Source organism: Sinohyriopsis cumingii, chromosome 2 (assembly GCF_028554795.1).
Source record: "Sinohyriopsis cumingii isolate HCF-2022 chromosome 2, ASM2855479v2, whole genome shotgun sequence".
Taxonomy (NCBI): domain Eukaryota; kingdom Metazoa; phylum Mollusca; class Bivalvia; order Unionida; family Unionidae; genus Sinohyriopsis; species Sinohyriopsis cumingii.
Window position 1 is genome coordinate 65541827 of NC_142962.1, and position 27152 is coordinate 65568978.

General features: G+C 34.8%; 2 protein-coding genes across 2 annotated transcripts in view; one reads left to right on the forward strand and one right to left on the reverse strand.

Moving 5' to 3' along the window:
* LOC149805066 (transcription factor IIIB 90 kDa subunit-like) overlaps positions 1-11445 on the forward strand; it is a 113421-nt gene extending 101976 nt beyond the window's left edge. Inside the window, exons 17-18 of the mRNA XM_089947014.1 lie at positions 3777-3857; positions 6166-11445. Of these exons, the coding sequence (XP_089803140.1) occupies positions 3777-3857; positions 6166-6197 (113 nt within the window). The 3' untranslated portion in view covers positions 6198-11445. The remainder of the gene's footprint in view (positions 1-3776; positions 3858-6165) is intronic.
* Positions 11446-13134: 1689 nt separating this feature from the next.
* The window catches only part of LOC149805068 (uncharacterized), a 79650-nt gene continuing 65632 nt past the window's right edge, over positions 13135-27152 (reverse strand). Inside the window, exon 5 of the mRNA XM_089947024.1 lies at positions 13135-26879. Within this exon, the coding sequence (XP_089803150.1) occupies positions 26701-26879 (179 nt within the window). The 3' untranslated portion in view covers positions 13135-26700. The remainder of the gene's footprint in view (positions 26880-27152) is intronic.

Below are 27152 nucleotides of genomic sequence, written 5' to 3' on the forward strand. Positions count from 1 at the left end.
ATTGATGCTTTGATTTGAAATGACATAGTTATGCATTTGAACCGAAGTTCAGCTGATTTTAAATTTCTTTCATGGCCATTTTCATCAAAATTGTTCATTTTAGTATTTTTGATGGCAGCTGTACCTTTATGCTGAGTCAGAGTCTGTTTCTGGGTTTGTGGTTAGGACAAGTGAAATTCTAAATTAAACTGCCTGTATCAAAATGCAGAAGTCTGGAACAAGGTCTTTTAAATTATCGTATGATATATTTTTTAACTGATTATTTTATTTAGGGTTTTGAACTTAATTTATGTTCATGAAAATTTCAAATCATATTTAAATAAAACATGCATACCTTTGAAACCAGGGCTGACATGAGGCAATAATGTGACCTGTGCGAAACAGACATTTGGCATAACAACAAAAAAAAACATTGAAATATTTGCTAATATGAAAGTTCATAAGAAATTGATGTAGTTATGACCAAACAAAAAAGATTTTAATATGAAGAAAAAACAGGTTTTGTTTCATTTTAGCTCTTTTGTCTGATTTTTGCTCCCTTTTCTTCTCTGATTTGGTGCCCCTCTGAAAATGACTGCATGTGCAAGCACACTGCTTGCACGTGGCTATTGCCAGCCCTGTTTGAAACACACAATGCAAACTCAGGCTACCTGCCTACACACACTTAAACTCTGATATTCATTATTAATAGGTAACTCCTTTCAATTGGTTGAGGTCAGTTGGTTGAGATCTTCAAGGTGGTCCACAAAAGTATATAATTACAACTCAGAGATTTACCTGATAATTTCTTATGTCTTTGCATTAAGCTGTATGTCTTTTGTACATATTTGTTTATTATAAATATAAACCACCCAAGCTGAAAAGTTAAAATTCCTTAATGTATCCCTCCCCCTCACTCCATCAATGTCGATATCTTTATACTGTTTTTTTTTCTTCTTCATCTTTAACATTTATTGATTTGCATGTATACAGTCAAATGTTTATTTTATAAACACTTATTAGTTGATGTTGGACATTGTAACAATATGTATATTTTTTTTAACATCTAGTTTCTTGTTTCAGTGTTTGCAATATAATGCCTTCATTAATCAAATGAGCCACATTAAGTAAATATTATTGTTAATGAGCTGAGAGCTTGAAATAAGCTTATCCTTGTTGCTCAGTCCTCTGTATCTCATGTTTGATTTCATATATTTTCCAATATGACCTCTATGGGGGAAAAATACAGTTTAAACCAAAGGTCAGCCAATTGCATCAGAGGCTCAAAAGACATCATGGACCACCTTTGTTCTCTATTATTTATAACACTTCAGAAAACACCCTGCAGTTGGCCTCTCCAAATTACAGCAGTGAGTTAATCAACTGACAGATTTCTGTGGATGCATTCACAGTTCTTTAACAATTCTAATCCTAATTCTCTGCCATGCATCACCATACCGGTGTAACATTTCCGATTTCTATTAAACTGGTTCTGGATAGTTCCTCTAACATATTGATAGAACACGTAACAATACTGTGTTTGTGATGTTTTATTCAATTTTTTTAAAAAAATCTTTCAATTTTCAAAGTGGTTGATTTCAACTAAAAGCTCAAATAAAAACTTTGCAGTAGATGATCATTAAAACAGTATTTTTGGCCCACCGCTAGTAGAATCTCATGTAATGTATGATTTGATGAAGCATAACAGAAAACATCCTGGCTTGACAACCTTTCAGACTTATGCAGATGTCATTGATTTGCTATCAAATATGGCTACCATTACTGAAAATAGAAAATCCTTGAAGTGATGACTTCTTTAAAACGGCGCCACAGAATTTGACCTAGTTTGACAGTGCATTCTGGCATAGAGATCTGTAAAGTTTGTATAATTGATGCTTATCAACCATCAGCTATGACCACCATTACTAAAAATATAGGGGCCCCGAGTGGCCGAGTGGTCTAAAGCGCTCTTCGTTACGGATCACTGCCATCTCACCTCTGCCTGCGTCGGTTCGAGTCTAAGATTCAGCCAATATGGGTATGTGAGAAAGCTTGCCAGTAGCTTCTCGTGGGTCGGTGGTTCTTTCCGGGGTTTTCCCGGGTTCTTCCTCCACCATTAATACTGGCCGCCATATATAGCCTATCGTGTGCTGAAAAATGGCATTAAACCCCACAACAACAACAACAACAACTAAAAATATAACAACCTTGAAACAACTTTACTAAATTTGAGCAAGCTTCACAAAAATCATTAAGTCCATTCAGGTAATTACAGATATTGCCAATTCATCCTCAGATGAGGCTACTGTTCCTAAACCCCACAAAAACTTTGAAACAAATTCATTTCCAAAACTGCTGAATAGAATTTGATAAATCTTAATGAAGCATTCTGGCATAAAGATCTTTCAAATTTATGATGATCTTTCATCAAGTATAGCCACCATTACTGAAAATAGAAAAAAAATTTAAATGATTTATTCTCAGAAACACTCAACTGGATTTTACAAAACTTTAGAGAGAGCATCCTGGCAGAGGGAGATTTCAAATTTGTACAGAAGATGCCAATCCACCACTGAAAGTAGAAAAAACGTTTAAAAAAAGCTGCTAAAAATATGACAAGTGTCACACAGTAATCTGGCACTGCAACCTTTATTGGATAAAATAATGCTGGTCTGCCATCACATATAAATGAATATAGAAAACTTAGGAAATATTGGGAAAAGACTTGTTTTTATAACATATGCAATGAACTGTATTGGTAGAAATTTCAACAGAAAGCATCCTGCTACCCCCTGATTTCTTGGATAACTGCTCTTGCATAGTCCTGTAATTTTCAGCTCTCTCTCTCTCTCTCTCTCTCTCTCTCTCTCTCTCTCTTACACACACACACACACACACACACATGATATATATATATATATATATATATATATATATATATATATATATATATATATATATATATATATATATATATATATATATTAGAAAAAAGCTTTATAGATAAGCCAGGGCTTGAATGAATGTGCCCACTCAATCTGTTATTTCACCCTGATGAATGTATATTATTTCGTTCCTACCAAGATTACTTTATTTACAGTTTGCAAACCTTTCTCTGCTTTTCAAATGGTTTGTTTCCATTCTTTATTCATTCAAATATCAGCATTGTAGGAAGATGGTACACTATGTTTGAGTATTTAAATAAGCAGAAATGGCATCATTTTGTTTTCTGAACTTTTTTCAAAACTCTCTTTGGAAGGTCCATTTGCATGATATTTTGCTGTAATTCATCCCTCAGCATGCAGTATTTTCTATTACCAGAGCTTTTGTTTGGAAAAAACATTGAACATTAAAAGCAGGATTTTTAAACAAATAGATTTACAACGTAAGTTTGACCATCAATAAATTCCACATTCTTTGATTATCCATCCACTCATATGCAGCTATGACAACATGATCCACTTAATGCCAGAAGATCCAGATATGTGGTCAGTCTGATGAATAAAAGTAAAAGCTCCAGTTTCTTTAACCTAAATTTGACAAAATAAGAGTATATTGCAAGCAGCCTGTGGCAAAATGAGTGTGTATATTGCAAGCAGCCTGTGGCAAAATAAGAGTATATTGCAAGCAGCCTTTGGCAAAATAAGAGAGTATATTGCAGCAGCCTGTGGCAGAATAAGATTGTATAATGTGTGAAAAAAAGGAATGACTTTACAAGCAGCCTGTGACATTCATATCTACAATTAGGTATTATGATCTATTTCATGTCTTATTAAAATTTTCCATGTTTCACTCAGATGAGACAGAGCTACCAGAGGAAGAGGAAGAAGATTTTGAGGATGAGCATGTGAGTGCTGCTCAATTTTTTGGATGCACTGGTGAGTACATGTTATCATGTAACCACTTTTACACCTGCTCACATGTAGGTTTCCTTTTTGTCCATAGATGTGTGCATCTATCAATCCATTCGTTCTACCATCAACCCCACTACTATACTGAAATTTCAAACACCTACCTACAGTGTGGATGTGTCTTTGACTAGAGGTTTGTTAAGTACCTCAAATATTTTGCTGTATACTTTCAAATTTTTTAACTATGCAAAGCATCTTGTTAGGGCTTTATTTGGAACTATTTTGTACTTATTTGTAGCAGGGGTATGTTGTTAATTAAATATGTCGCTGACCCCCAAAAAGGACCCTACTATTTATGCCAAGCCATAAGCTTGCACCTTTCACACACTTTTGTGTTTGAGATTTGCAGTTTCCATAATGGAAGGGTCATGATTGCACATAATAAAATGTATCAGATTTCCAATAACCTCAGTTTTACTCAGTGATCTAAAACATTTTGTGATGTTTGTTGGAATTTCCTTTAAACATATGATAGTAATAGTACATGCATTTGCAAAAAATCTTGTTTCTGGCATAAACAGTTATTCCTTCCATTTTATTTCTGACTTCACAAGTATGTAAATTATAGTGCATTGAAAACTAGTAGCCAGTCTTGTGTCAATGTCAACTATGCTGATTACTGTATTTGTATGATGCAAATTACTTTTACAAAAACAGATTCAATTTTTAACATCATGGTTACATGTGTGTGTATATGCATATGTGTGTGTGTATGTGTGTGTGTGTGTATATTTATATATATATATATATATATATATATATATATATATATATATATATATATATATATATATATATATGCCTTTGATTGTTTGTTATGCAAATTGCCAGTCAGTACTAGTACTAAGAACTGGAAGAATGGCAGTTGTTTTTTTTGTTGCATGGAAACTGGCTATTTTTATGCCCACAATAATATGCCTGTATTGCCATGATGTTCATCCATTTGTTACCATTTAGATTTCCACATAAAAGTTTTAGTTGTCCATCCTCTACATCTGCTAAACTTTGTGGATGGCTTACACTTGGAGTAAGAAAAAACCCTATTGATTTCAGGCTCAAAAGGTCAAAGGTCAAGGTTTCTGTGACTGAAAGAAGGGAAATCCTGTGGACTTAAGCTTGAAAAGGCCATAGGTCAAGGTCACTGACTGAAAGAAAGATGGTTTATGCACAACTTGAGTTCTCCATCATCTACAGTTATCAAACTTTGTTGATGGCTTTTTCTTGGAGTAACAAAAAGCCATATTGATTTCAGGCTTACAAAATCAAATGTTGAGGTCACTGACTGAAAGAAGAATAACTGTTTCTGAATACTAACATCAGTTTTCCATCATCTGTGGTTATCAGTCTTTATTGATGACTTGCACTTGCTGTAAAGAAGAACCATATTGAGCATATAGTCAAAAGATCAAAGGGTAAGGTTACTTTGACTGAAGAATAAAAGAGTTATTTCAGCACAATAACATTAGTTCTGTAAAATACCTAAAACTTTTTGGATGGCTTGTACTGGAGGTAAGATAGAAGACTTTTGAATTTGGGGTCAGAAGGTTATTGGTCAAAGTCATTGTCCAAAGAAAGGAAAAATGTCTTTTCACAATAACACCAGTTTTGTAACACATACCTAGTCCAAAATTTGTGGATGACTTGCACTTAGGGTAAGGAAGAAACCTGTAAAGTTTTTTTTTTTTGGGGGGGGGGGTCAAAAGGGCAAAGGCTTAGGTAACTCTGAGAGAAGAAAAATGGTTTATGTGCAGAAATTTCAGTTATCTTATAGAAAGGAATATAAAGCATATAAAACTATTCACAGTACTCTTCATTGCAATACTTTTTGGTCATGTTGTTGGCTATTCTAAAGATGTTTCTTGACATAATAAATAGAAACCTTTTTATGTAATGCAGATAAATGTGAATATGAGTTAGTTTGCTCATATCCTGCAGAATGTGCAGTAAATTTGTACAAATTTATCTCACTTAATATTTACTTGACTATGTTGTCTTGTACAATTCCTGGCCTCGCAGAGGAGGAAATATCCCACCCACCCCACTCCACCCTTTCTTATGCTTATATGCCATGTTGACCTCTATACATGAAATCCTGGCCTGAATACTGGTATGCAGAGGCCTTTTTTATAGTGTTTGTTCAACATCCCTGATATACATATTAATTCTAACTGTAAAATGGGGGTCTTTAAATCACATAAAATAAACATTTGTATAGGATTCTATCCAGGTATGACACATTCCTAAAGTAAAGCCATTTCATTTCATTCTTTTTCAGGAGTGGAGGAGGAGGATTACGAGTATGACTGAGTTTTCTTTTGGAGGGTAATAGGAAGATGTCAGGAAGCCAGAAATGTATTATCATCAGCTGCTTGGATTTGAACCAGATGGCAGTAGAATAGGAAATGGACTGCTAGGCAGTACTGCTTGGATTTAGACCAGATGGCAGTAGAGTAGGAAATGGACTAGTAGGCATTACTGTTTGAATTTGGACCAGATGGCAGTAGAGTAGTAGATGGACTGGTAGGCATTACTGTTTGAATTTGGACCAGATGGCATTAGAGTAGGAAATGGACTGCTGGGCATTACTGCTTGGATTTGGACCAGATGGCAGTATAGTAGGAAATGGACTGCTAGGCATTACTGCTTGGATTTGGACCAGATGGCAGTAGAGTAGCAAATGGACTGGTAGGCATTACTGTTTGAATTTGGACCAGATGGCAGTAGAGTAGTAGATGGACTGGTAGGCATTACTGTTTGAATTTGGACCAGATGGCATTAGAGTAGGAAATGGACTGCTGGGCATTACTGCTTGGATTTGGACCAGATGGCAGTAGAGTAGTAAATGGACTGGTAGGCATTACTGTTTAAATTTGGACCAGATGGCAGTAGAGTAGGAAATGGACTGGTGGGCATTACTGCTTGGATTTAGACCAGATGGCAGTTTAGTAGCAAATGGACTGGTAGGCATTACTGTTTGAATTTTGACCAGATGGCAGTAGAGTAGGAAATGGACTGTTGGGCATTACTGCTTGGATTTGGACCAGATGGCAGTAGAGTAGGAAATGGACTGCTAGGTATTACTGCTTGGATTTAGACCAGATGGCAGTAGAGTAGGAAATGGATGGCTAGGCATTACTGCTTGGATTTGGACCAGATGGCAGTAGATTAGCAAATGGACTGGTAGGTATTACTGCTTGAATTTGGACCATGTGGCAGTGGAGTAGGAAATGGACTGCTGGGCATTACTGCTTGGACTTGGACCAGATGGCAGTAGAGTAGGAAATGGACTGCTAGGCATTACTGCTTGGATTTGGACTAGATGACAGTAGAGTAGGAAATGGACTGCTATGCATTACTGATTGGATCTGAACCAGATGACAGCAGAGTAAGAAGTTGGCCTCTGGACAGTACTGCTTGGATTTGGACCAAACGACAGTATCATTGGGGGTGGACTGCTTGACAACATTGGTGATTAGTTTAGAAAGGGCATCATTTATCATGATCATTTAGGTATATGTGTTTTTGTTGCATGGGCATCTTGAAAACTCAATCAGTACTTTTTAACAAAAGTGATACTTATTCTTATGGTTTCGTACAAAGTAAACCCTGATTATATTGTACAGTGTGATGTGAGATCTGGGTCTAGAGTGTTTGTTTGGTGCTCTTTATATGTGAATAAGTAAAACCTATAGTGTACAGTGTTGATGATCAAGACTTATTTGGACAGAAACTTAACATCATACAGAAGTTAAAATTTGAAGAAAAAAACAAAATGCATGTACAGTGGGCCCCCCTCTTATACGGCCACCCCTTTTGCATTGGGAAGGTGGCCTTATAAGACAGGTGGCTTTTCCAGAGGGGGACTTTATTTGTGAGATGTGTTTGTATATGTGTATATAGTAAGTCAGCTATATATAACTTAAAGCAGTTAATATCTTCATTTAAAAGTAGCATTAATTATGAAAATGTTCTTCTTGTCTTAAAAACAGAGTTATTTCAAGGTAACATAAATTAATAGTTCTTATTCTTAGGCGTTGAATGTGAGTTGGATCTTGTTGGCATCCACATTACAAAACCATTCAAAAGCATTTAAATCTTGGTACATACGTTTTTTCATATTTAAATTAATTCTCTTTCCATTTACTCCATTTTCCCACTGCTACAGAATATTCTCCTTATCTTTAATGATCTTTTTTTATTTGAATCTTGCCAACATAAAATCTTTCGGCAAGTGAACTCTCCCTATTGTCGTCAAGTCAAATAACTTTTACTTTTCCTTCTAAAGTATTATTTCTTCGTCTACGTGATGACATGTTAATGATTTATTCCTATGTTGCTAACTGTACAGTACTGCAATTTAATTTGCAGACGAAACTTTCTTAAATGAAAAACCTTGTTATAATGGAAGTGATACATATACTGTCACATGATTTTTCGGTTTTTGTCTGATACTCTGTTTTGTTCAAGGGTAATTGTTTCTCTGTGTGTGTGTTAATCCACAATCTATTTTTACCCTATCTGACCATGTTATGACCTTGCCAATTATGTCGGTCATAATCGTCAATTAAAAAAAGATCCTGTGTGAAGCTCAAACTCTATCAAAGCATTGCTGACCCCATGTTATGATCTTGACAAATATGTCCTGTCAGAATCATCAATTAAAATAAACAAATGTGAAGGCCAAAGCTCTATCAAAACATTTCTGACCCCATTTTTCTCTGACCATGTTATGATCTTGACATATACGTCCGGTCGGAATTGTCATTTAAAAAAAAAATATGTGAAAGCCAAAGTTCTATCTAAACATTGCTGACCCCATTTATGTCTTTCTATCTGACCATGTTATGATCTTGACAATTACGTCCAGTCGTAATCTGCAATTAAAAAAACAGAAACAACTGCTGTGTGAAGCCAAAGCTCTATCAAAACATTGCTGACCCCATTTCCTGCAAACATCGGTGTTAATGATAAAATAAAAACTTTAGTAGTACGTGTACTTTAGCCAACACTCATTTCAGTAACGCAAACGTTACATCCGGAAACAGACATTGGAAAAGATAATCGGATTTCTTACCTTACTGTAATTAAATATTGGTTCTGGACACATAATTACTATAAAATGTGGTTGCTTGTGAGGGGTAAATTTTACACTTATGCACTAATATGTTGGCCGCAGGTTGCGTCAGAGGGGTGGCCTTTCTTGAGGGGTACTTTTGAACACAAACTCGTTGGTGCCATGGGATTCTGGGCACAAAGAGTGGGTGGCAGCTGGTCAGGGACCACTGTATAGTTACAGGATAAAATATTTTTCTTTCAGTTATCAAATTATATTGTTTCTATTTCATTGCTCAAGCCATTGAATTGTGTGATAAAACAGTTTTGTTTTTATAAATAGTTAAAGTGTTATGAATGGAACAGTTAATATTGACTTACGAATGGAATATTTATTCCTTATAATTCTTATATCACAATTGCTGTGCTATCACACATGTGAAGAAAAAAACATGAATTGAGAATTGTCAAATTAATGATAAATGGTGCCTCAGATGAGATTAGATCATGACAGTAATCAAGACAACAGAAGATTGAATGTATGCTGAATAAGTATTCTTCATTATTAAATGCAGGTACTAATCATGATTTCTATTTGTCTACAGAATCCCCAAATCTGAAACATATTTTCCATTTAGAACAAGAATTTTATTAAAGCATGTTTTCTGTACAGATTTTCAAGTCATTGAGTCTGAGTAATATATATGTAATTACTGATGAAGATCTAAGTGAGAGATTCAGACAGAAACCTGGTACTTAAGTAGATAAAAGTCCAAGGCAGTTGTCTTGGGCAATTATGGTTTTTTGCTCTAATGGTCAGATGGTCAAGACCAGAAGAGCTTATGTGATGGTCTGCTGTCTGTGGTCCAGCCATCCATTACCATAAGTTTGTTATAAATACTCCTCTTAAACTAATTGGAAGATTGCCATGAAACTTAACACACACATTCATCCCATGGTCTAGTTGATCCTAAATGAAAATGGTGATGCTTGGATAGCCAATATGTCCACCACATTGGCCATCTTGAAAATCCTGTTATTGATACTCCTCCTGAATGGTTGGTTATATCAACATGCAGTTTTCTCTAAAAGACTTATTGTGATGTCCAATTGGTGATGGAACTGATCTCATGGCCACCAGTTGCCATCTTGAAAAATGCTGTCGTTTCTCCCCATGAATATAAAGTCATATGGACATGGGGTTTTCACTAAAACAATTCACATGGTTTATATCTAGTTGAACTTCTTACAATGTTTAGTTGGTCTTGCATGAAAACGGTGCTATCTGATGTCCAATATGACTGCTAGTCACAATCTTGAAATTCTTGTTATTGCTAATTAATCATCCTGAATGAAAAGTAATATTGCCATTGGGTTTTCACCAAAGAACTCTTTGTGATGTGTAACTGGTCCAAAATGAAAATGGTGTTGACCTGTTGTCCAAAATGGCCACAACAGTGGCTGTTTTGAAAATTACTGTTATCACTCCTTCTCCTGAATGAATGGTAGTGTCTATATTGGATTTTTATTATACAACTTCTTCTGAAGTTTATTTGGCCCTCATGGTACAATTCATGCATTCAATATACTTGCCAGTGGCCATCTTGAAAATCCTATTGTCACTATTTCTCCTGAATGAATGGTCATATCAGCATGGAGTTTCACTGAAAGGCTCCTTATGATATCCAGTTGGTCGTAAATGAGACTTCTAATTTGACTGCCGTAATGGCCATCTTGAAAATCTTGTTATAAGTACTTGTCCTCGATGGCTGGTCAAACTGACTATGTTCTGACCAAACAATTTGTCATGCCTAGTTGGTACTAAATAGAAATGGTGCCAATCTGATATTGAATATGGTCTGTATGGCATCCTAAATGAAAATGGTGCCAAGTTACAGCCAGTAGGTCCAACGCAGCAGCTAATTTCAAAATCTTGTTATCACTAAAGAATATCAAAAATAGTTTCAACACTCCACATTTAAAAGGAAGAAATGATCTTATCTTTAATTCCTGGAAATTCTTTTCAGCCTGTAGAGCATCGAATATTCCCCTCAAGGGATTGTTGTTGTATTGTTAAAGTGTACTGTGTAGCAATATAATTAATTAATGATATTAGTAAATTTAAGTTTTACTTTATAGCATGCAGTTTCTGAATTTATAACATAGACAAGGTAGACACTGATTCCATGTGAAAATAATTGTCCTTCACCCACTGGTCTGTTACTATAGTAGTGAATTCTCAACTGCTTTCAAAAATGAATTAATCACCTCAAGAGGTCTACCTCATACTTATTTGCCAAAAGAGCTGTGTCATTGCTAGATCAGAATCAGTTAGATTATAACTTTACAGCATGTTTTCAGGTACTTATGACACATAACTTGTTATTTATTTATCATATATATTTATTTAATATATACTTAATTAGACACAAATGCATGTTGAATGTAATAGAGTAGTTCATATCACTCATAAATAAAAAGGATTTTGCAATTTCTTCATTGATCCAAGTCTTGTTTTATTCTTCATTGAGAAAAGTCCTATGTATCATGTCATTTATAGGTAATCCATTGCCTTCTTATTTTTCCTGCAAAAATTCCAATATCTTGGAGTCAGCATATCTAAACACTAAGAGCTTTTGTTTGCTTTTAAATGCATAAATGTTTATTTTTTTATTTCAATTTTAGAGACTTTACCAAGGACACATTAATTAGTTTGGTATATTATCAAGTACCTCTGAAGCCCAAATCATACAGTTCATCTATAGGCATCATTTTTGGGAATTTGATTGCACATTCCTTTAGATAGTGATGATTCAGTTTATTGAGCTTGTGCATCAATCAGTATTCCTTGCAAGATCATGTCCCAAGAAATACATGCAGTAAAATCTGTTAAAGTGTGCAAACAGTTTAACCAAGAGGTATGATCTAGTATAAACTGAATTGAATGTCACGCACTATGATGTCACAATGAAAACACCATGGAGGGGGGTAAAAAAATATCAGTATTCTGCACTGGTGAATTTTTGGATGATAACCAATGGGTCCCTCAAAAATTAGGAATGAACATACTTTGGTAAAATTATTTTTTATTAGTATTAAATTTTAGAACAGCAAATAATATATAGGTTGCTAAAAGTGCCTATATTAATATTTTGATGTATACTTTAGTTAATTCTTCCCACTCAGTAAATCATAACAAGCTAATTAAATGTAAGGTTTTATGTTTGTCATTAGAAAAGCTGAATCAGAATGACATGGTAATATTTTAATGGATATGATAAATTGCATTTCAAAATACTGACTAGATTCATTTGATAACTGAATAGTTTTCATTGTATATTAATCTCATTAAGTCAATTAGGCCTTGTTTAAAGTTTGATCAGTTCAAGAGACAAGAAAGGTTGTTTAACTTTAGAATGAAGAATTGCTTGAGAAAAGATAGCAGTTATGCTTTGAATCAAGTAGAAAAGAGCTTATCACAAACTGTCAGTTATTTGATGTTTATTAGTAATCCTTACTGCTGACCATAAAGGGGCCCTGTGTGGCTGAGTGGTCTGCAACACTTGCCTTAACAGATCACTGCCATCTCACTGCTGTCTGCATTGGTTTGAGACTCTAGTTTGGCTAATGTGGTTATGTGAGAAAGCTTTCCAGTAGCTTCCCATGGGTTGGTGGTTCTTAACAGGTCCTTTCTCCACCAGTTATACTGGCCACCATATATAGCCTATCATGTTGTACAGTAGCAAAGTCTTCTGTTTATTTATGTGGCATACCTAATGTTTAGTAAAATACTGACACAGTTACCTACAGTAATGTGGATCAGTGTGGACCAAGGGAGGTTCTTCTCTCTTTGTCTTCTGGTGTATCTTGAGCTTACTTTTTCTAGAAGATGTGGAGAAAAAGCACATCATCACCACATGGGCTCAAACTCATGACTGCTGGATTTAAAGCTAAACCACTGAGACCTGTAGACTGTAAATTCTCTTACTTTATAGGGCAAATATTGGGAACCATAAACTTGACTCCAGAGTGTGTGCATTCTTCTGTTTTGGGGGTTTTTTTATACAAAAAGTAATACTCAACCTGATCACTATAATGACACAGTTACAAACGGGGTATTCAAAGCATCTGTTGGAAAAGGTAATACTAATAGTGACATGGATTATAAATTAGTAAACCACACAGACAGTGATGCAATGTACCAGTACATTTATTGAATTATGAAATGTAACACAACATGATAAACTTCACAGAAGTTTGATCAGCTTGATTCACAGTAACATGAGCCTATTGGCTGAATCAACCATTAATTTATTAGAGATCACAAGCAACAAGAATCTGAAAGATTGAGCAACAGAACAATATTCAGAAAATACTTATTTCATTAGAAATATATGTGATTAACATTAGGAAGGTAATGTCAGAAAATTTGTCAACTTGTTTGATTTTGGAAAAACATGCACTCACCAGGATAGGTGAATGTTATCATCATCTGCCTGAAAGCAACAATACAAAAAACAAATACAGATTTGTTAAATTTAAATGGGAGGGATATGCATTTTTTTATGAATGTGCAGATTTCAATTGCATGCATTTAATACATACAAACTTTCTTTTTAATGACAATTTATGTTCATATATAACATGCATCTCAATTTCAACAGCAAAAGGTCAAATCTTTCACTGCACAATACACAGACAGCTGTGGGTTTAACACTATGACTGGGTCAGTTACACACATTTAGTCAAGCACATGGCAAAGCTAAACACTGCCAGAAGTTGAATGCTATTTACATTCACTGTCATTTCTTTTTGATAGGAAAATTATTTTTGGTCCATAACCTGATTAATAAGATAAAAGATGTGTATACAGTATGACCATGGGAAAAGCATTCAAATGTAGTGAGATAACAAACTGAAAAAGCAGTTTACATAGCAAACTTGATAAAATACAAACAAGAGCAAAAGCTATTTGCATTTACATTTTCAGTGATAACTTTACTGTATATACAATACAATATTAATAAAAGTCAGTTATGTAAATCATTTCCACGCAACAACCACGATTATCATCCATTAAATAGGATACAGTTTTGTCATCTGAATGACTTTTATTACATTGATAACTTTACATTCTTTGGAATGAAAATTAGGAGTCTGAGCATATGCAAATTAATTCTGCCATAAAAATGTAAGGTGCATGACGAGAGAAATTTGCCTATTTGAAGATTTAAAGTATCAATTTTCAGTTTCATATCATCCAATTTGATAACCTACCATACTTACCTGCAATTAATGGACAACAAACAGCATAAACCCAGTCTGTTGTCCCATAATGCATCAGCAGATCTTAGCCAAAGCCATTTGCTTGAAATTTTAAGCTGAATAGCACTGTACTGATTTTCCAGTACATTACACATATGGTAATTTATACCAGTGAAAAGTATAAAAAAACGTACATTTCACAATTTTTTTGTCAACTTTTGGTATTGAAGAAAATACATGTATATCAAGTTGTTATAATAAATAGGACCACCATGAAATTGTTTGCATTTACTCAAAGACATAGACATATCAGGAGTGATTTTTCAATAAATACCTGAAGAAATTTACTGAACTTTTTAATGGATTACTTGCAAATCTTGTCTGAAACTGCTATCCAACAGAAACTCTTCCCCCCCCCAACTCCATTTTAAGAAATATTGTAATGAGCTGCCCTACATAACAAAATTACTGTGTAATTAAATAACAATACCCCAGAAATGAATTATCTAAGTTTAAATATTTGAATTTTAAAACATTTCGGTTCATTTCCAACCAGAGTACTTGAAATTAAACAATGCAAAAGCTTGTATTAATCACATGAAATAATGGATAAAAATTAAAATACTAAAACCTGGACTATGAAAATTCAATAGGTGGCAACCTGATTATTCTTGGAGATTTCAACTTTCACTTTGACTGTCCCGGAAACTCAGATACATTAAAACTCGTAGATTCCATTAATGTTTTCAACCTCAGTCAGTCAGTTAACCAAACCACCCATAAACATGGTCACATTTTAGACTGGATTCTTCATAGACCTGATGATAACATTCTACAGTCCTCCCTGGTATCCCATGACCTTGCATCAGATCACCTCTGCATTATATGCCATCTTGATGTATCAGTCCCTAACCCTCCACCTTTATCTGCTACTAAGAGAAACCTCCGTATGATAAATAGAACCAAACTAATGCACGTCATCCAAGCTAACCTAACAACTTGCTTACCTCCTACCGCAGAACAACTCAATAACTGACTGCGTTCATTGCTTGACAAACATGCCCCAGCTACCAAGTGCAGAGTATCAATTCAGAAGTGTTCTCCATGGTATAGCAGCGTTGGGGACCAGCTTCGCACTGCTAAAAGAGACCGCCGTAAAGCTGAGAGGCTCTGGCTTTCCACCAGACTCACTATTCATAAGCAAACCTATGAAGTCGCTAAGAAGAATGTCACAAATATAGTCCATGCAGCGAAATCAGCCCACTATACTACTAAGATCATGGAAAGTTCCAGCTGCAAAGAACTCTTCGAGATTACTAACAAGCTAATGTCAAGGGACAAATCAACACCACTTCCAACTACCTTCTCTCCAGTCGACCTTCTGGACATGTTTGCAAATTTCTTCTGTGACAAAGTACAAACCATTAGAGATAAGCTTGACACCACAATTTCAATTGACTCGTCGTCACCATACAGTTGGAATACAGAATTTGAGCGGCAACCATTAGCAGCATTTGAACCTGTCTCTATGGATTTTGTACGTACAATCCTGATGAAGAGTGCACCAAAGTCATGTGAACTTGATCCAATTCCAACATCACTGCTGCTTGAGTGCTTAGATCCAGTATTGCCTTCACTAACTGATGTTATTAATACCTCTCTCTCATCCGTGGAATTCCCATCATTTTTCAAAACTGCCATTGTAAAGCCTCTGCTGAAGAAACCATCACTAGACCATAACGATTTAAAGAACTACCGCCCAGTTTCTAATCTCCCATTCATATCAAAAATCTCAGTAAAGGTTGTTCTATCCCAGCTTGTATCTCGTCTAAATTCAAACAGTCTTTTTAGCAATGTACAATCTGCATATCGCCCTTGCCACAGTACTGAAACTACTCTTCTAAAAGTAGTTAATGACATTCTCTCTGCGTTGGATAGCGGAAAGATTACAGTCCTCAGCCTCTTTGATTTGTCTGCAGCATTTGACACAATAGACCATGATATATTACTTCTCCGTCTCCAGCATGTATTTGGCATTCATGATACAGCCTTACTGGGGTTCAAGTCCTACTTGGTCAACAGGACACAAACTGTATCTGCAAATGGAATACACTCCAGCCCAGTTGGTGTTCCACAGGGGTCTGTTCTTGGACCTGTTCTCTTCATTCTGTACACTCAGTCACTCTCAAGTGTCATAGATCATCATCCAGTGTCTCACCAATTGTAAGCTGATGACACCCAAATATACAAATCTAGCCACCCAACTGAAGTTGATGCTACCATCCAAGGTGTAGAGAGGTTCATTTCTGATGTGAAATCATGGATGACATGTAACAAGCTGCAGATGAATGATGATAAAACTAAGGCCATTCTGATCACAACACAAAGACTTTCTCATTCACATCCTTTACCTCAAACAATAAATATCAGCAATGCCAACCTTAAATTCACACAATCAGTATGAAACCTAGGTCTTACTCTGGACAGTACTCTCACATTGCACCAACATGTCATGAACATATGCAAGGCTGCATATCTTGAGCTGAGACGCATCAGCTCCATTCACAAATATCTTTCAGTTGATGCCACTAAAACACTTGTGTGTTCATTAGTACTTTCAAGACTGGACTATTGTAACTCAATTCTGTCTGGTTCATCTCAATATCTACTCCAGAAACTTCAAAAAGTTCAAAACACAGCTGCTCGGATCATGCTTAGAGTACCACGATCAGAGCACACCTCCCCGCTGCTCTGCACCCTACACTGGCTATCCATTCGATCCAGAATCGAACACAAAATTTGCTCTCTGTGCTATGTTTCACTGTCTGACTCTAGTCCAACATACCTATCCGACCTCACCCATGTGTACACACCAGCAAGATACTTACGCTCCTCTTCTGACAATCGAATACTCATTATTCCCACTATGAAAACAAAGTCATATGGACAGCGTTCTTTTGCATACCAGGGCCCAGCAACGTGGAATGAATTGCCCACTGAACGTAGACACAAAGACACAGTGATCACATTCAAGAGGGCTCTCAAAACTCACTTATTTCGACTGCAAGAACAAACTTAAAGACCTAATAATGTTTCCTACCTGAAATATTCTCAGCATGTTTTTTTTACTTTTTTTAATGTTTTTCTAATTTCATGGTGTTTGTTTTTGTAATAATATTATTATGTTTTTTATCTTATAGGTGTTGTCTAATGCTGTAAAGCTCTTAGAGCTTCTAAAGATTAGGCGCTATATAAAGTCCTCATTATTATTATTATTATTATTATGCACTCTTACATGCCTCAAAGTTCGAAACAGACTGAAAATTGCCAGAGAAGTCTGCACGTTTTAGTTAAATTTTTTTCTGGTTTCATAATCATTTTTAAATGAATTTATTACACTGGTATTCAACACAGAATGGATAATAAAGATGATTACTCAGCATGAATAACTAATCAAATACTGACTCAGGACAAGTTGATGCTGTGGCTAGCTCTTTAATATCTTGCACATTAAAGCAGGTATCTAAAGTAGCCCTTGTCTCATTCTGACAGGATTCTATTCATTCAGCTTACACTGCTACTTTTTCAAAAGTTTATTACATATAAAGATTTACAGTAATAGGCAACACTTTTACAACTTCAAAATTTCTTGAAAAAGTCTGGCATGTGACAATTGGAATTATATGTCAATTTGCATGTATTACAATTAAACATCAAAGTATATATATGATGTGGAATGTGCTGGCGACATTTTTCTGGGCAACTGCAATGAATGGGCTTATATAAGGAATGCAAAAATCATACACATACTGTACATATACATTTAATATACATTGAAGAACCATGATCAATATCAGTTCCATACCACATACATCAGGTTTGTTTACTATTCAGTAACTCTTGTTTCAACAATATTAGAATGATATTTTTTAATATATCATCATTTGTAGCGGGGTTTTTTTTATGTGGAACAATACTGTATATTCCAGTGTAGAGATGTGAGTTCATACCTGATTGAATATATCATTGGTAGTGGGTGAAAGCAAACTTATGTGACAATAAAGTAAACACTGAGCGTGTCCAGCACAGTATTTCTGAAATATGACAACAGCAAGCTTTACAGGTCATTTTCCTTCTCCATAGTGTTTAAAACAAATAGCTTGTTACTTTTATGATGAAAGCCACTTTAGATACAATGTATTTATACATGTATGCTGCTCTCCAGATACACTGTATTTAAGCACGTTTGCTGCTCTCTAAATACATTGTATCTACATATGTATGCTACTCAATAAATATATGTACAGCACATTTATACATGTACAATGCTCGCTAAATACATTGTATCTCTATATGTATGCTGCTCTATAAATATATGTATAGTGCATTTATACAAGTATACTGCTCTCTAAATGTATTTATACATGTACCAGTATGCTGATCCACAATCAAAACACGAAACCAAGCATTATTTGTTTTAAGTTTTTCAAATTGTTTATCTGGTCATGTTGAACCAATATTGTTTTGTTAATATAAACAGCATCAGACATCTTAACAAACAAAAAAAGGATGTACAAAAAGTTGATTTAATGATTTTGTAAAAAACTGCATGCTTTACATAAAACAAGAGTAGTATAAACAGAACATTATATGCCTGCCCCATGTCTAATAGTTCTTTCTTTAGGCACTAGTAGGGTAAGGTTGATTCTGGAGATTACTGACCAATGGGTTGGACTGACTTTGACTCATGGTCAAGGTATGTGATCATTAACTAAAGTTACTGAATCAAAACTCAGTGCCAAAAGCATTATTCATCTTTTAACCATATCTATAGGTTTCTTTACTGCCCTAAATACTGACCATCAAAAACATTAACAAAGTTGGCCAAGGAACCTACTCTAGAACAAACGTTATTTTGCAAAATCCATTTTACTTTAGGTCACAACGGTTTTTACCTCAAAATCAATACGCCTCTTTAATACCTTAAGTGCAAGAACTCCTGTTATTGTGCAGAAGCGATTTTTCTTCTTTCACTCAAAGACTTTGACCTTTTACATCCACAAAGTTTGGTAACTGTAGCTGATGCAAAACTGAATTTATTGTGTAGAAAAGGAAAAGTTAATGAACAGATGGTGGTGAAATAGCATAATACACCCTGTGAAAAGGCAAGAGACCCATAAACTGACTGATACTGAGAGAAAATGATTTCCAGAAATTCAAGAAGGCATTTCTTCTTATTCACTGCTAAATGTTGAAGCCATCTCCAATAGTTTTAAGCATAAGATTTTTAAATTAGCCACTGTGGTGGCCATCACAGATGTAAGATAGCATCACTTTTATTTAGAGCAAACCAGGCATCATTAGACGCCTTAGTGGAAACCCGTGCCAATGTGACCATCCATTTAGAAGGTGTAACTGTCACAAGATTTTAAAAACACCATTGTGGCAGCAATATGTGATAATGATATTGGCATCATTTGCATTTAGGACCAACTAGATATCATAAGAAGTCTTGGTGAAAACCCTATCTTGATATATGATAATCAATTTTGGAGCAATAAAATATTTTCAAGATGGCCACCAATGTGGTTATATTTGATGTTAAATCATCACCATGTTTAATTTAAGACAAAGTAGATAGCATAATTATTATTTTCCTGAAGACTCCATATGGCCAGGTGGATAAGAGTTTTTTCCCATTTAGGAGTAATAGTGATAATATTTTAAAGATGGCTGCCATGGTGGTTACAAAGCATGTCAAATCAGTACCATGGGACAAACTAAACATCATAAGAAGACTTTTTTTAAAACCCTATGTTGATATGACCCTCCACTCAAGTAGTAATAATAAGATTTTGAAGATGGCCATTTCTGTGGTGCCTATATTGGATAAATAATCAACACCATTTTCATTTGGAACCATCTGGATGCCATGTGAAGTCTTCGGGTGAAAATGCTTTGTTGATATATATCTTTTGGATCAAAAGGAGTAGTGATAATAACATTTTCAAAATGGATGCTGTGATGGCCATACTGAACATAAGATGGGCACTGATTTCATTTAAGTGGCGCTCTACAGTTTCATATTCTGCATAGGGTTAGAATTTTAAAGAAAAATAATTTCCCCGGGCTTCCTCACTGGTTATACTGGCTATTTAAAAAAGACCTTGTATATCTTAGGTATTGTTCAAAGAACCTTTAATTCCCTTTATTTTGGTGTATGCTTGATGGGTATAATATGGGTTATAGAGTATACAGCTTGGCCTTACTCCAGATGTGCACCTTTCAAAAACTGCTAGCTCCGCTTGGTCATTTTCACTTCCTGGACTTCATAGGTAAAAAAAGAGCCAATAACTTTTTTTTACACTTTATATATGTAGTAATTCATCCACTGCACTTTCAGAAGCTGGTATTGTCAAGTTGGGCAAAATTCATTTTCCCTATTTTAATACTAATTCAGGCTGATTTTTTTCAGCATAAGGGAGCAGTCATTTTAGTTAGCCGTGTGCTTAGATCATGTACAATTTCCAAAGTACAATATCCAAAGAAATGTCAGCCACATAACATCACAGTAACATAGAGGGATGTCAACCTTCTCTCCACTGTGCATGTTTCAAATGCAAACAACTTCACCTTACATATGTCACTCTCTCAAAAGTACATAATAATTGGTGAACACCCCCTTAGGACTGACTAGACCTTGAGATAAATATGTCAAAAAAGTCTTCTAGTTAAAGCTCTTTGTTGATTAAGATTATCCATTCAGGCGGAGTAGTAATAACCAGATTTTCAAGATAGTCATTGTGGCACCCATATTGAATATCAGGACAGCACCAGTTTCATTCAGGAATAACTAGACCTTAGGATAAATGTGTACAGGTAAAATTTCATTACAATCCTCCAAGCAGTTTAGGAGGAGTAGTGATAACAATCTTGTGCTAACAAATGGACAATGGACAAAAAAAATAATCTTGTATTGTTGTTGTTGTAGGGTTTAACACCATTTTTCAGCACACAATAGGCTATACATGGCAGCCAGTATTAATGGTGGAGGAAGAACCCGGGAAATCCGCAGAAAGAACCACCAACCCTCGAGAAGCTACTGGCAAGCTTTCTCACATATCCACATTGGCCGAATCCGAGACTCGAACCCATGCAGACAGAGGTGAGACGGCAGTGATCCGTAACGGAGAGCGCTTTAGACCACTCGGCCACTCGGGGCCCCAATAATCTTGTAAGCTCTTCTATTGTATGATCAATTAAGTTAAAAAGCAAAACTTCTGAATTAACTTTAAGACTAAGGATTAAAAATATCAACCTATATTCATATTAAAATTAATAATGACAAATATTTGGTTCACTTGTATACTATGTGCATTGACTGGTTTTAAAATAATGTCAGCAAATCTAATATAACTTCACAAACGAGAATTTCACAGAAAATACCATGCCTTTGACTGCTTCACCAATGCATTAATCCATTAACTTTCCATAGCCAATAAAGTTAATAACTAGTTCAATATAATTTGAACTTTTCAAAGATTTGAATATTTGTCCTGAAATTAATTCAATCATTAATTACATTTTATGACTGCGCTAGTAAAAGTGTCAGAAAGCTGGACCTGAATGCAGAAACATGCAGAATTAATGATGCATGAAATAGCTGGTCATTGTGAAACATACAGAATTAATGATGCATGAAATAGCTGGTCACTGAAACATAGAGAATTAATGATGCATGAAATAGCTGGTCACTGTCAAACATACAGAATTAATGATGCATGAAATAGCTGGTAACTGTGAAACATACAGAATTAATGATGCATGAAATAGCTGGTCATTGTCAGCTAATTTTCCTGACTGTAAATCTAAAAGTTTTATATAAATTAAGGTAAATGATGCAATTTTACACTGATGTCAGACCTGCTGGAAACAACTGACAATATGACAACTGTAACAACAATGAGGATGTTGTCAGAATAAGTAATACCTATGTCTCGCAAGTAAAACATTATTACTATGATGAAAAAATATTCTATACCTAATTTTCTGACATCCTATTCAACAAAAAAATAGATACTATTCTATATCTGTCTGACATCCTATTTAACAAAGGAATAGATACTATTCTATACCTAATTGTCTGACACCCTATTCAATAAAGGAACATATACTATTATATACCTAATTGTCTGACAGCCTAGTCAACAAAGGAACGAATACTATTCTAGCAACAATGTAATTTCTGAGATAATGTTAGGAATTCTTAATATTAGTGCAAAGCATTTTATAAGAAACAGAGTAAAGTAAAGCAAGAATCTCTTTTTTAACTTTTTTTGCTTAAGCTTAGGAACAAAAGTCAGATTTAAAACTTTATATATATATATATATATATATATATATATTGGATTTTGAACATCTATAAGATTACCTAAAATAGTGACATGCCCAAATTAGTAACGACAGCAAAATTGATTGATAGATTGGCATCCACTAAAATATAAAAGACCTTGATGCCAGAATGCTACACATAAAATCATGTGCAAAGTGTGTTTTAGAAAAAGATTTAGATATCGATTTGAAATGGATGATGCAAAGGAGACAATACATGAAAAACGAAGGGCCATACCTAAAGATCACTTGACCATATAGCCAGATGAGATTTTTAAAAAAGCACGTAGATGCAAGACAAAGGTACAATCACTATATGACTGCTTTTCATCAATCACTCAATCTGCTAGAAAAGAGAACATGCTGCTGGTTGCTTAGAACAGCTACCCACCATCTAGTATACAGCTGATGAATGAAGACCCCTTTCACAACAAATAACACAAAAAAATATACTATATTTGCTTTTTGAGGTCATAGAATCATGTTTTATAACTGCAAAAATAAACTTTTCTAATACTATGTTTGACCAAAAGTTATTCAAAACAAATAAGTATATTTCGTATTAGATATGGAAAAACAATTTTAAATTCAATTCACATAAGATAATTTGACATAATTTCGTAAAAATCATTGGTATTTAATTATGCACAACATGGAGATGTTCAAATAAAATACTTATGTTAACTAAAAAACAATATTTGGAAGATGAAGTTTTAGGATGAACAAAATACAAATAATCTTTGTTCTGAGCAAAATTGATTCAAACAAAAATTACATATTACACTGTGAAGGAAACCCTCAGGGTTACACAAAAATATATTTGCGATGATTAGTGATTTAGAATGCATACCTTATTTAAATGCAAATGAAGTGATCCATATTATATTTAGTGCCAAGTTTTGCAAGTTATGGCCATCTGAAGTGCTGATTTGTCTGTTTTCAGAATACCCCAGCCAGAAAAACTTTATTCCTTTATCAAGCAGCAACTGATTTAATTTGTAAAGTTCATGGCAAGATAACACAGAGCAACAAAGAATCAATAAACACCCACCTCCCTCTCAACTTGCCCCACAGCAATACCTACACCCTAAAATATCTCCCCATTGATCTGCCTGCAACATAAAAGGAACATGTGGCAGCTGTTACAGTTCAAAAACCAATATCAGCTGCAGAACTTGAACTTGTAGTAGATTTGGTTTTGATGACTGGGAGTGGAATTCAAGATCAAACTGGCATGCTTAAGACATGATCATTTTACTGAATAAACTGTTTATAGTAACCTTAGCTCTCATGTGTCATTACTGTTTTAGACAGTTACAATGATAAACACTCAATGCAGTCATAATAGCTCAGTCTGCACAATCACAAAAAAGCCCTGGTAATGCATGCCACTAGTATGTACCATATGCATGCTGTGAAGGTTAACTACCAAATATACTCACTTATATGTTGAGTCCAACTGCAAATTGCAAAGAATCTGATTTGACATTGAATAATATGCCAGCAGATTTGGGTCTGTGCAGTCTGTAAGGAGTAATCAGTATAACAAAAAACAAAGACCCTAATTTGCAAATGCATTATGTTACGACAGATTATGATCTTTGTTGTTTACAGTTTGACTTGACTTATAAGCGAGTATATACGGTACATTGCTGCTAGAAATGTGCTGGAAACTGTTTTAAACAATGTTACAGATCAAGTAATAAACACCCTTTTTTAGAAATATGTACTAAACTGGCATCTAACAGACATGTTCCAGTATTTGCATGAACTGAACCAGCTGAATGGAACTGTTATGTCCAAACTGTACCAAGATCACAATATTGTGACTAAATATATCCAGAACAGAAATACAAATTTTCGAGAAAATCTTTAAGTAGAAATCTCCTCACATTGCTATCAGCATGGTATTGTTTGGTCTTTAATTATACATGGTGGTAAATTTACAACCAATATCAATTACAATACCTGTATGTCACATCGAGTTTAACCTTTCCAAAGAAAAGGTTAGTTATATATGATAGCAACACTGAGCTCTAATTCTCCAAGAATAGTCCAACACATATAAATCATACTACAGTCATTATACACTTCTTTGAGCTGTGTACCCAGCATCATATCCCTGGCTACCATAGAACTTTCTCAAATTAAAACTGAGGGAAGTCAAAAGTTGCCTTTAATAATCATATTTATCATTTATTGTTATTTTTATATGACGTCTATGTTCTCAAAAAACTCATGCAAACAGCTTACATATTTCGGATCAAAAGGTCACTCAACTGCCCTCATTAACATATTTGTACTAATGCATGGTGTTAAAGAAAAATAGCACATGACTCAAGACGCTCATGGTGCAATACTTACAACACATAACAATTATAACTGGGGTTTTTCTTTTATAACAGCAGCAGATATATCTACATTCTACTCAGTTAATTATTAGATTTTCACAAAAATGTATAAGACCAGATGACATATAAAATGTGAGGCAGTAATACTACCTTATGAGTACTGTGTGCATTGAATGTGCTAACAATTTTGCAAAAGTGCTGGGTTATCTTAATTTAAATGGACAAAATTGGGTCCAAAAAATAGTCTTTTTTTTGGGGGTTTGTAAAGAGACAAGGAGATTATTCAAGTCACAATGTTACATTTATATTTGTCTCCCTGCTCAGCAAAGCCTCATGGGGAGACAAATAATGTAACCACTTGATTGGGATTTCCTTGTCTTGGTGAAAACCCCAACACAGATTCTATTAATACATGCACAACTATAGTTATGACAGAGAGTAGACAAGAGACCAGATGGGACTGTGCTCTGTACATCAAAATAACCAATATATCATTATTTGCCATATCACTTTAAGCAGAATTAAATCTATTTTATATGGTTATATTTTAATACTCAAATGGTTTTTTCCTGGAATACTCCTTCCCCTGCTGACTGCAGATGGATTGGTCACAGAATTTTTCATGTTGTAAATTTGTGTGCAAGTTATATTGGCAATCCATGGATTATAACTGCTGATGCAGCAATATTCTGCCCACTACCAAACAAGGATCACAGCTGAAGGAATAATATATGAATAACACTGCAATCCACATATGTGGTCTCATGTTACAGTAGCAGCTGTTGCTATGGAATTTTAAAAGATCAACTTGGATTACCCAGGGGCTTGCATAGTTTAGCACTTCAAATGCAAAACTAGCTGCTCTACACAATAGGTACTTCAGATGTTGATTGCTATGCTCAACCTTACAAGTCTCTGTGTCTGTGTTGTTTTTCCAAAGTACTACCAACACCTAAAAGACCTGTTTCAAGCACATTGCTTTTGAATGTACTCAGGTTGAATGCGAACAAGTATATGAATAAAGGATCGTATAATTGTGTGTTTATTTCATATAAACTTTATGAAACAATTTAGTCAGTGAGACTTGTAAAATGAATTCCAAACTCAATTAAAAACAAATGTAACATTATAATGATCATGTTCTAAAATCACAAACCACAAAACAGTGTAACAAAATGTCTCTGAAATACTCCAGGGTGCCAAGAACCTGATATTTCAAGGCATATCTGAGACATTAGCAACCAATCAATTAATTTGGGGTTGGAGTGGGATGAGTCCTGGGACTTTCTTTTTAACTAGGATATTTTATTTGTTTTACTGCAAGCTATCTGGGAGCTGGAAAAATATGCCCACCCACCCATACCCCACAAAAATTAAATGGCTGATCCTTATGTTTTCATATTATATATGTTTTATATCAAAAATATGAAATAAAATGATAATTCACTTTATTTTTTGCATAACAATTATCCATTTTCTTTCAAAATCTCAAATTGCTAGACCTACAATAGGTGTTCCATCTTTAAAGAAAACAAGCACACCACACCCAGTCATGAATTTAAGTCCTCATAAAAAAAAAAAAACTATTTTCACAAATCTACAAAACTGATACCCACAAAAATAAATGATTCAATGGCAAGTTCTATTTATGACACATGTACCATGCAATACAATTTTCCATGTTGCTGTGAAATAAAAGAACACAGATAATATTTGCATTTCACTGCAATGGCAAAGGACAAAATGAAAAATTACAAAATTGCCTCCTCTTCCTCAAATTTCTGAAGGCTTTTGTTTCTGTAGCCATTGATCATGGGACTCCCACTGACCACTTTAGGATGTAAGGTGTTGTGTAGATCCATGGCCATCTGATCACTGCTTTTCTGTAACTCCTGGGAAAATTCTGTTTCCTCCATGTCATCCAGTAAACCTATGGGTTGAGAAAATGAAATTATATAGTACAAAAGCAATAGTTTCGGAAGCCTCTCCTAGTGGTGTACAAAGATGATGGGTTTCAGTCTATGTTCATGACATCAGTGCCTGTCTCCATCTAAACAGGTACTGATCTTGTGTAGTGATTTTAGATATTGATCCCTGCATGACCTCTCCACTAATCCAGTGAAACAGTAAAATTGCACAAAGTGCAAAACTGTAGCCAATAAAAAATGGGGTGATACTAATACATCCATTGCTTTGCTCTTGC